A 12,500-nucleotide genomic window follows, 5' to 3' on the forward strand; every position below is an offset into this window, starting at 1 on the left:
GCCTTGAATTTTTGTCACATTCCCAAATGAACAATCCAAGAATGAAGAGAATATTTCATGAATGGAAGAAAATAGGGGTCCCAGCTTAAAAATTGCAAAATCATATAAAAACTAATGTATGAACTCCAAAGCCTATTTTCTTCAATTCATCAAATATTCTCTTAATTTTTGGATTCTTCATTCGGGAACGCGACAAAAACAAAACAATTCTCCATGAATTGAAGGTTTTATGGGGTGAGTAATTGATAGGGGAAAAAAGTCATTTTGGGGGTAAAGTACTCCGAAGATTATTTTTATGGCAGTGAATGAGGGCTAAATGATAACAGTAAGTATTCTCAATGTACATTCATACAGTGAATTTGGGCATATGATTTTTTTTAACATAATTTCAAAGAATGTGAATGTGCTTGTGAATTTGGCTCAAATTAATTCAGCTTTCTGTAACCTGTGTTATTTCACATAAACAAAATTAAAGCCCCAAATAAACATAATTTTTAAGAATAAGTCTTTATATATTTCTCTATGTGAAACAAATGACAATCATACTACACAAATAGCGGTACTGTAAGAGTCAGAGAGACCATCTCTGAGAAATAAGTACAGAACATGAAAATACAGATACTGGTATCATAGAACTGTAAATTATTGCTTGTTTAGCTACTTTGTTTTCTGAATTTCTACGGTACAAGACACAATATTCATATTTCAACAGAAACAGTACAACAGTGACAAACGGTATTATTGACCTTTTAGTAGACTCCCCCCTCCCCCCCACCCAAAAGAAGAAAACATTCAAACAGTCCATTTCAACACGACACAATGAGAGTTGGTTTTTGATCGAGCATCGCCAGGACTTTTAAATATTTTTGTACAATATTTTCCCTTTTTTGTACAACATAAACAGAAGCCGTTACAAACTGCACACTGGGACTGGCCTCAGCAACAAAAAAAACACTTGGCATATGTACATAAATATACATTTTTCTTTTCAACTGTGACCAGAAAATGCACCCGGTTTCAAATACCATGACCAGAGACAGTAAAAAAAAAATCTGTATCGTTTTCTCGGTCTACCCATGCTGCTCTTCCATCCATATCATAATCCATCTCAACATTTTCATTGGTCAGTGCAGCAAAAAACTGCAAAAACATGTCAACGTGGTGCATCTCCACGAACGTTTGTTTTACTGTTCTGAAAAGATGAAATGAACGCAGCTCAAGGACAAACACGGTACCAAAAGACATTGACTTTGTTTAGCAGTTGTCAACTGCCACATCCCATCCCACCTCATCATAGAATATGATGGGGCCCGTTGTCCACAAAGGCCTCAAAGCCTGTATGGTATACACTAGCAAGAGGACACGGACATTGGAACATTGGAGTGTTTCACCCACTGCAGTATGCTGGTGAGAAGGCTACCCAGGTGTTTAGCTTGAGAAAAAAAAAAGACAATGAACAAAAGAACGAAAATAGAAAAGAAATAAAATGTGCTTCCTACTTCTTTTCTAGCAAGACTATTTTACAGTGGAGAAAAAGTAACAAAACACTGACAGTAAAGTGCTCGCATGCAGACAGATTTGTATTTTGCTTACTAATATTGTTATAGCAAAAAAGTGTGTTTTTTATTTCATGCTGCCTAATATGAACATGGTTTAGACTCATCATTTAGACCCCAAGATCCTGTTCAGGACACTGGTCAATCATGCTACTTCTCAAACACTGGATTGTTTCACTGAAATATTACAGGATGATAAACTCTGTGTTAATTTTTATAGGGAGTTCAATTTGAAGTGTATTTATAATCTTTATAAACGATAAGGAGGAAGAAAAGCACAATTGAAAATATCTACTTTTAGTTTATGAAACACTTGTAACCAATTTCTTTCTGGCAAATTTAACAAAATAACATTGTCTCCAGGTAAGAAAAATCTATCTACTCTCAGTTTACCAGTGTTGACATAAGGTGGTGTGGGGTGAATGAGTACTTTGGTTGATGTCCCACGAGGCTACCTTATTTTCCCTTTTCTCAGCAAAATGCTTTCAGGTATGTTATTGAATCTAAATGGACTATTTCCAACTAGGTGCTAGTCAGCTATTTACAGCAAGAAGAAGCAGCGCATTATTCCAACCTGCAACGGGAAGCGGCAGAGAGCCGCACCATTGCTTCGAGATATCAAGAGATACTCAGTGCAAAACAAGCAATACTGTAGTAGTAGTAAGAGTAGTATAGGCTTCAGATGAAACCATGACATGTAGAAAGTAGGTTGATAAAACAACACAGTAGCATTAACGTGAATGAAAATAACTGTCCTCACAAAATAAAACACCCCATACTCCTTGAAGAAGACAAGGGGGGGATGAGCTGTCTCTGATCTTTTTCAATTCCAACAAAACATTGTGGGTAAGACTGAACTGTCGGTCATCAAATGATGTGTTCAGCTTCCCTCCACCGCCTGGGCTGTCACGTCGTTAAGCTCTGCGTGTGGATATGCGTCATGCGTAAAGCGTCATTCCGTTTCCCTGTCATCACAAACAACAGTACAGAACACCTCAGCTCGCCAATTACGGTAGTAATTAAAGCATGCAAAAAAACTGTTCCTGGTATAAAATACATATTAAGAATACACACCTAGTAGTTCAGTGAAAACAACACCTCTCCAGATGAAAGAAAAGATAGAAGACAGAATTCAAAGGTAAACAAATAAAATTGCGATAAAAGAACAAGTCAAACAACCACCACAACGTTTGTCGGTTACACAAGGCACTCTGCCCTGTGTGTGACATTAAATAGATTCTGTTTTCCTTATATATGTGGTTAGTAGTTGTGTTTCTGTGAGTAATTTCTTTTTTCAATACAATTCATGCAGACAAGAGAGGGAACATCACACAATCAATCCTGATGTTGCGCAGGCTGAAGCAATAAACCCAGCTGATATGGGGAAGAAAAAAATATATAATTCATTAACCTAAAATAGGGGGGAAAGCATGTCTTGCTTTTGAGGTATTGCATGTCCTCAAACAAAGGTTTTATTGCACACATAACCACTGAAGACAATCAGACAGAAGGAGAGGTAAGACTAACCAGCTAACCAATTAACTAAGTAACTAACTAACTAACTGACCAACTAACTAACTAGCAGATTAGCGATGACAGCTGAGTGTGTGTGTGTGCGCGCGTGTGTAGATGACAGGTGCCTGGTGACGGGACAGTTGTTTCTCTCCCTCCGGCTGGAAACGAGGGGTGTGGGGTGGAGACAGTTACAGTACACCCCACCACGCCCCAATGCCGACCACAGAATGTGATGAGAGTGTGTGTGCGAGGTTCTCATCCATCCCCCTTTTTTGTCTTCGTAAAAGCCACCTCATTCCGTCAGCCTCGCCCTCCACAAACACTTCTTTGTGTTCTTGTCGTGGTTGTTGTTGTCGTTTGTTTGTTTGCTTGTAATTGAACTGAAATGAGGGGCTTCGACGCTCTCTGTGAGTGCACAGAGACAAGAGAGAGAGAGAGGGCAGGTGTGTTGTGGGTAAAGGGGCGGTCGGGGGCGCCGCACTGGGTGAGGGGCCACTTAGTTGAAGACACTGGGGGGGCCATCGGGACGTCTGGTCTGGACAATCTTCTGCTTGGGCTGCTCACCGCCATCATCCGTCTCATCCGTGTCGCAGACGTGGACCACCACACTGGGGGTGGACTCTGTCCCCGCATGGAGCTCATACTTCTCACCTGGACAGATGAGGGCATCGGGGAGTGGGGTGGGAGATGGAGCAGGGATTGGGTAGAGGGATACAGTGTTAGACAAATCTCTTTCGTGTACAACCTACACACAAAAAAAGTAAAGTGCACGTTAAGAACGGTGCAGCAGGCCGGGTCGCTGCTCACCTCAGGTAGAGACGAGACTGTCATTTATGCAGTGCTGTGGTCCTTGTAAATCCTTGTAAAATAATTATGCAACCTGGGTATTTCAAGTCTCTCATTCTAAGGGAAACCCTTGGCTGAGGAAGACATTAGGCTTCTGGTCATCAAGCAGGGCTAATCTGGTGCACTACCATAGACCCAAAAGCAAGAACCCTGTCCTTGGCAACACCAGTCACACAAACGCCACATACACACAAAAACACACACCCAGATTGTATCACAGTTTCCATGGCGATAGGACAGCTGGCAGGCAGGCAGTGTGAAACAGATCTAATGGCTTCCCACTCTGGTGCCAAACAGAGAGACAGGAAGTGAAAAGCAAGGCCTCTTTTGTACTGCTGTTACCAAAGGCAGTTGGCAGAGGGAGTCAGCGCGCTGCACTGCAGCTGAGATGTAATCTGATTTAGAATGCCAGGACGTAAAGCCCAAGGAAGAGCCTGTTTCCTGATGCCTGGTGTCCCCATGGTAACAGGAGAATGTGGCAACGGTGGCCCTCTAGGCTGAACAATGTGTGTACATGACTGTACAGGTGTGTGTGTGTACAGGTGTGTGTGTGTGTGCATGTGTGCGTGTGTGCATGCACATGCACATGCACATGCACATGCACATGCACATGCACATGCACATGCACATGCACATGCACATGCACATGCACATGCACATGCACATGCACATGCACATGCACATGCACATGCACATGCACGAGCTTGAGCTTACAAGTGTGTTTACAGGATATATTGCCATTTTTGTATTTGATAAAAATGCTAATTTTCAAATACAGTCATGCCCAAGAATTAAGTGATATTATCTTTCGCCTACTCGGCTAAACACACACAAACTAACACAGTATCTGGTGTGCGGTCGCCTGGTCGGTGACATTTGTAAAGGTTCCTGCAGTCTTCAATATTGTCTCATCAACAAGACAGATAGAGGTAACCTTACACTGGCTAGAAATACTGCCTGGGCATAATAGCTTGAGTGAAAAGAAAAAACATGGCTTAATTTAAAAAGAATGTTACCACCTTAAGAGTGCTAGGAAAGAAAATCCTCCCAGATGTAGTAAGAAGTAAGCTGTGATGGCCACCCATACCCCATAATTGCTGAAACTATAATTGAATGAGTATTGTGCATGCACATTTAGTTAGTAAGCATCACAACATTATAGTCATGCATTTTGTTCAGGCAGATTTACTGCTGTTAAATGTCAGACACCACATATTTAACACCAGAAAGCTTTCTTTTGTGAACATAATATTCAGCTGACATTTGTTTGCTCATAATAGTAACAGAATATATTAGCTAACCCACCCCTTATCTTCCATGGAAGCACCATAGAAAGCATGGTGCTTCCTATGGTGCTTCCCTGTCTTCTATGGTGCTTCCTATGGTGCTCCCCTGTCTTCTATGGTGCGTCCTATGGTGCTCCCCTGTCTTCTATGGTATGGAGCTTCCTATGGTGCTTCCCTGTCTTCTATGGTGCTTCTTATGGTGCTTCCCTGTCTGCTATGGTGCTTCCTATGGTGCTTCCCTGTCAGCTATGGTGCTTCCTATGGTGCTTCCCTGTCTTCTATGGTGCTTCTCTGTCTTCCCTGTCTGTGGCAGGGAAGCCTCATAGGAAGCACCATCCTTCAAAAAAGGCTACTCATAAGCCTTTGTATCGATTCATTCAAAGCTGTGGCAGTGACACGTAATGACTGAGAAGCATCGAAATGACCTCCTGCTTAGGCCTAGCTATTTGTTACAGGTTACTGATGTTCAGTGACCAGAGACAAATACAATCAGATGCTTAGAATACTTTGTTTACTGAGGTAAAGTAGCTGGTTTCAATCTCTGTCCCTGCGTACCAACCTGGTCCCAGCTTAGCAACTGCACATAGCAGGTCGTAGTTGATGACAGGTGTCGCGTCTTCACTCTGGCTCCAGCCCACAGGTGGAGAAGCAGGCGGTGAGATCAGGAACTGCTTGACAGGCTCAGGAGGGGCGAGGTACGACTTGTCGACAACCTCACCAGTGTTCTGGACCTATCAGAAGTGAGAGAGGGCAGACCATGGGAGTTAAGTCACGCTAAGGAATGGAGATGAGGGAGGCAGAAAGAAAGATTGTTACATCGCTCACAGCTTCAGCTAATAAAATGAATAGTGAGTATGTTTCAATTAGGTCCAGTTAATAAGCATTGACAATACTAGACTACCACGGCTGTGAAAAGGGTAAACTTATATTGCCTTTATTCATACTTGAATTCATCATTCATTATTTACAATGATGTGAAAAGGGTAAACTTATATTGCCTTTATTCATACTTGAATTCATCATTCATTATTTAGAATGATGTTGAGTGAAAATTAACGAGTATAAAAGAGATATAAAATAATTACAATAATAAAATATATATATGTGTGTGTGTGTGTGTGTGTGTGTGTGTGTGTGTGTGTGTGTGTGTGTGTGTGTGTGTGTGTCGTGTGTGTGTGTGTGTGTGTGTGTGTGTGTGCGTGCATACGTGCGTGCGTGTGCATGCATGCATGCGTACGTACACACTTCATGGTAGAGGTAGGTAAATCCCTGGATAGCACACAATATACTGTATGTCAGTGCTTTATACAGTGTTCTGGGATTGTCCCTAACACAGCTTATGTGTGAGTGACAGATGGGTTTTGACAGCCGAGAGTGAAGAGAAATTTCTTCTGGGGTGCAATATGACAGTAATTCTTCATTGTTTAAATGAAGGTGAGTGCTTGGATTAATATACTTTAATTAATAATTAAGTTAATAAAATTCTTTTTTGCAGCTGTCATTATTAATAGTATTAATTTATTTTCATCATTGTTAAGTTCTTTGATAATTTCGACTAATACAGATATTTTGAGCGGTCCAGTGTAATTGTTACATCTTGGGCATTTATGATATGTATTGGGGATAAACTGTGTAGTCTATATGGGGCATAACACCTGCAGCGAAATATTTTAAATTTGTTTTGACCAAAGTTTTTTGTGACTTTTGTAATCGGTCTTCATCTTTCAATTCTCTGACCCTAGATTGCGTGTTTACTGCACGTAATTCAATACAACCTAATTTACTTTGTTAACACACCTCCCTCATTCTTACCTGGGCAAAGAACAGGCCGAGCTTGCAGCCATTAAACTCTGAATCGTGCAGCTCCTGGCGAGCACGTGCAGCAGCCTCTGGGGTGGTAAAGCTGATCCGAACTCTCCTGAAGCTCTTGAACATCTGGAAAGACGTCTGTTCATCATAGCCCCTGAACAACGCTTCAAACCTCTCCTGTAATGGATAGATAAAGGCGTACTATCATCAACATTCTGATGACATTTACATGAAAAGTACTGTGATATAGTAGCAGCAGGCAGGGGCCTCTGTGATCAACCAGTGTCTTATACTGGCTTGTTGATTCCCTTTGTTGCCATTTGCATTGCTACAGTACAAAATGCTAACAAATCCATTAGACATTTCTCACTAACTGTAGTGATGATTTTAAAACTTCAGCTATTCAGATATTTGATAAGAACCTTGGGATGTGCAATACCCCCCAACCGCACGTGCACACCACTTGCAAGCACACACACACGCACGCACGCACGCACGCACGCACGCACGCACGCACGCACGCACGCACGCACGCACGCACGCACGCACGCACGCACGCACGCACGCACGCACGCACGCACGCACGCACGCACACACACACACACACACACACACACACACACACACACACACACACACACACACACACACACACACACACACACACACACACACACACACACACACACAAACACACACACACACACACACACACACACAATAACTGGATTATTTACTTCTAAGCACTAAGCCACCCAGCCGTGCAGTGAATTATGCACTGATGATTAGACAGGTGTCTAATCAGACACACAAAGAGTATTCCTATTGAAGCACTCTTGACAAAGCCATGAATATTAGTGAGAAGTTGGCTACGAATAAATCAATCAGTCAATCATCTGGAACCCAATCCCATCAGCCTCTCGGAAGGGATGGCAGTATATCACATGTCATACACTGTATCTCTGACCACCTGGCTTCCTCTGTGGTGGCACTACGGCACAGGGACATCTGTTGAGCAGGCGGACAGTAACTCGAGGTTACAGAGAAGAATGGGCCGCTTTTCATTGTTGAGGTGGAGAAGCTGGTCATTTGCAATTCAAATGAAATGACTGTTTGCTTACAGTCATTCATTTCAACTTCATATTCCAATTCAGTTTATAACAGCGAATTTCAATATTAATAACGATACTGTCTGTAGTTTCACTGCGATGGAATTGAGAGGAACATCAATCTAGATATGATGTGCCTTCTTAAGCCTCTATCTGAGCAGCAGCCTTGCTTTCCGTCCATACCCATACCATTCAGTAGATGCAATGCCATGATTTTGGTAATTTTTCTGTTTTTCATTCATCTCTAAGGACTCAACATTACTTCTCGTCCACCTCGATAAAATGTGCAAGGATGTCTTGCCTCGCTTTTCTGGCAAACTGAACAGACTGGATTCCTGACATACCGTATCAGGACAATGTACCTCAACTCACATTGACATAATATCAAATTGCTTCGCTCAAAAACATCATGACAAAGGTGTAATTGTGCCAAATGGCGTAACGGGATGTGAATGCACCTCAACAACCAGGAAATGCGAAAGTATAGTAAATACAATATGTAACAGATGCGGACAGACAGACAGGCTCACAGGAGCGAAAACATAATCCCTCGCCTTTGACTGCTCCAGCCTCCTAGCGGGCATAAATAGTAATGCCTAAAAGGATCATTATCAAGGAGGAAATAGGACATGCTTTAAGTGGGAAATTAGATTCCCAGCTCCCTGTCCCCTTCCTACAAGCTCCTTTGATGTTATCGCCTGTCTCTCTCACTCTGTCTTCTCTGTCCTTATCCTAAGTTTTCTCTCTCTCTCTTTATCTGATTCTCACCTCGACCATTCCTTTCTCCTACCTCTTATACACATATCCTTCACCGTTTCCCACCGTACCCCACGTGTACTCCAACATCTCCCTTTCATCCCCCATGCAGTAAAACCCCTCATATGTCATATTTTTACCCAGGATTTTTTGCACTGTGCCTCCCCTCAACCTTCAGTGCCGCGGGCACCAAATTGGCATTCCCAGCTGTGAAGTCAATCATGCAGCGCAGTCGGAGGGCCATAGGAAAAGGCAGAGGGTGCCAGGGGTAGACCGGGCTGCTACGTGCCGGCAGCACACGGCGACAAGACAGACGGAGCAATCAGGAGGACTATTCTTTCTGTCCCTGCCGTCCAGCTCCCCAGCAGACAGATAAGTGGCTATGAATCCTAGGTCTCCTTCCAAAGAGGCAGCATGGCTGACAAACTGCAAGGTCGATGATCCATGAGAGCGTCCCCTGAATGTCAATAAACTATCAAATTGAGATAGAACGTAAACACCACTGGCATTTAGCTTTATGATATAGTTGTCTCCGCCAGAGGTGGAGAGTATGTTTTCGTTCTTGTCCTTCCGTGTGTCCCCCCCGTCTCAGCCAAGCTAACATTGGTCAAGCTTCACGTGACACGTGACAATATGTTGTCACCAATGCTTTTGATTGGCTAGCGAGACGCATGACGAAATAAAAACCTATAAATAGGTGTGTCACTTCAAAAAATCATTTATATTTTTTGAAGTGAGCTTCCATCAGCCAAGCTAACATTGGTCAAGTGACACGTGACAATATGTAATATAAATAGGTAAGACAGGATTAATCAGGAACAGTACTGGCGGAGACCTGTGCTCCGAGGAGCACATTTTCTAGTTAGAATTGGAACTCACTTTCTGAAAGACCACGAATAAACACTGAAGTGGTTCTAACAATAACCCTTTAACGCTGAATCTGAACATCTTAACAGAGTCCTTAACCTTGCTTTCATTTAATAGCGATCAAATATGTTGCTTATGGTGAAGTTTTAAGTGTTTTTAAGCCTATAGCATTGTTATTTACATGCCTGTAGCATTATTATTTGTATGTACATTTGTATTTATTAGTTTCTTAGACTTGTGTTTCTGTTTGGCTCCGCAGGTCTTCCAGTAATGAAACCATCAGTGCTTTTGTTCCTGTTATTATATAGCTGATTTAGCTTCGTAAAGTGATGTTAATAATATTTTTATGTAAACAAAAAAAAAGAGAACACACATCCAAACATCCAAAGAACTTTAAAAAATATTCAGATTCAGAATAAAATATTTATATATATATAATTGTGATTTTTTGTTTGTTTTTTTGTTTACATCTGTAAGCTGACAGCAGCCATCATCCCTTTTACTTTTTTCTTTTTCCTAAGACATGCTTTGAGGCAGCCAATGCATTAGAATACTGAAAAATGAACGAGTGCTGCCTTATAGGCATAGCTCAGACAAAATGAGAACCTTATGCAACAGAGGTGTTGTGATATTGGAGTGTAGTGAGACATCTAGTGGCTGAATCTAATGTATAGCACCTTATGATTGTGTTTTACAGCACTTTGTAACTTTAAGTCACACCAACACACACTCTTGCACGCATGTAGTTGTTAATGATGCTGAAGGGTACATAATAAAATCCTTAGTGTTCATTTATTCATTTGCACACTCGCCATTGTTAAATCAGTACTCAGGATCTTACCGTGTAGGCAGTTTACTCATGAAATTAAGTATGAATTAGCCATTGATGGATTGATGGATTGATGGATTGATGGATTGATGGATTGATGGATTGATGGATTGATGGATTGATGGATTGACTGACTGACTAATTGATCGATCGATTGTTAAAACAAATACAAGTTCAACACAATATAACTTAAACCCAGTTGTAATTAAACACTTTTTTCCAATGTGGTCCTGTCAAATAAATAAAATCCAATAATTTTCATAAAATCTCTATAACATGCAGCACGTCGCATGAACACAAGAATACTAAAACACTAAAAACCTACAACAAGTAATCTAAAATCAATAGCAGCCTGGGATGTTTGGACCATAACCCTTCAAACAAACGCACACGCACGCGCACACACACAGGGCCGGCGCGTCCATACAGGCGACCTAGGCGGCCGCCTAGAGCAGCAGTTTGGAGAGAAAAAAAAAGTCGGGAAAAAATTATAATAATGATAATAAATCGGTAAAATCAGAATTAAATAACACAACCCTAACCTAACCCTGACCCTAAAACCGAAATAAAGTAACCAAAGACACAAAAAAAAGTATCATAATCCGCCCAGAACCGCTCCCACGCACCCACGAACCACTCCCACGCACGCGCGCAAAGGAATCTCGCCTAGCGCGGCGATCAGCCCTCTACCGGCCCTGCACACACACACACACACACACACACGCACACACACGCACACACACGCACACACACGCACCCACACGCACGCACACACACAAGCTGAGCACACTTGCTCCTCCCTTTCCAGATGTTGTCCAGAAAGCCGGCTGAAACTCAGCGCTACAGTATGTTTCACCTTTGGCTTTTTTTTCGTCATGTTTCTAGTTCACCATACAAGGAGGGGCTAAGAGAAAAGAGGCCAAAAGTTGTTTTTTCTCTAAAATGGCCACATGTTTCTTGTTTAGTTTCAGCTTGTGGGATTACTGACTGAACTACTTTCTAATATTATAATAATCTCAAAAAGAAAAAGGAGCAAATGCACATCCAGTGTGTGTGTGTGTGTGTGTGTGTGTGTGTGTGTGTGTGTGTGTGTGTGTGTGTGTGTGTGTGTGTGCGTGCGCGCGTGCGTGCGTGCGTGCGTGCGTGCGTGTCTGTCTGTCTGTCTGTCTGTCTGTCTGTCTGTCTGTCTGTCTGACTGTCTGTCTGTCTGTCTGTCTGTCTGTCTGTCTGGCATGTACACAGTATGTGTCACTGTTTATTGATAAGGTGGGGGTGATTCTAATGAGTATTGACAGATTTAGATTAGACAACCACTTAATGGAAAGGGTAGGTCTGTTGGTAGATGCATATATTGTGTAAGTTGTTCATCCTTTAATACAAACTCCAACACAAACCATGGGTGGGTGTGCAGGCTGACTTTTTCACCAATTTGTAAAATTATTTTAAGTATACTAGTTGATAGTGGATTCATTTCCAGCGTAATGTAGAATTAAGCAACAGTAGTATCCATAACATTACTGTAAAAGCCAATGTCCTCGCTGATGCATATCTATCCTTAGAGCTGCAATCTTATTTCAATTAATAAAAAGTTATTGAAACCAATCCGTATGAGTACAGTATGTTAACACAATATAACTAATACTAGTACTGCAGTGGGTGGAGGTGGAATGGAAGTGTACCCTACACTTCCATCGACAAAGTTAGACCCTGGTGTCGGGTAGAACACCTACTTAGTGGTACTGCCTGAAGATTATAAGAGCATTATCTCCTATGGCCAAGGAGGGATTATGTTGATTCTAAAACCGGGTGGGAAACATGAAACTCACTTAAACCCCCGTAGCACCCGTATTGTGGAGAAACCCTTAGCAGAAAATAGCAGTTTTTAATTTGGACAAAATATAGCAGATCATAATTTGGTCATGAATAC

The 12,500-nt window shown here is 41.9% G+C and overlaps 1 protein-coding gene across 1 annotated transcript in view; it reads right to left on the minus strand.

Moving 5' to 3' along the window:
- Positions 1-805: 805 nt before the first annotated feature.
- Positions 806-12,500, minus strand: part of rcan3 (regulator of calcineurin 3) — a 32,842-nt gene continuing 21,147 nt past the window's right edge. Inside the window, exons 2-4 of the mRNA XM_080413351.1 lie at positions 7,016-7,189; positions 5,763-5,934; positions 806-3,722 (exon numbers count right to left, since the gene is read on the minus strand). Coding sequence (XP_080269477.1) covers positions 3,568-3,722; positions 5,763-5,934; positions 7,016-7,189 — 501 coding nt within the window. The 3' untranslated portion in view covers positions 806-3,567. The remainder of the gene's footprint in view (positions 3,723-5,762; positions 5,935-7,015; positions 7,190-12,500) is intronic.

The sequence above is a fragment of the Gymnoscopelus braueri genome (genome assembly GCF_963280865.1).
Source record: "Gymnoscopelus braueri genome assembly, chromosome: 19".
Lineage (NCBI taxonomy): Eukaryota > Metazoa > Chordata > Actinopteri > Myctophiformes > Myctophidae > Gymnoscopelus > Gymnoscopelus braueri.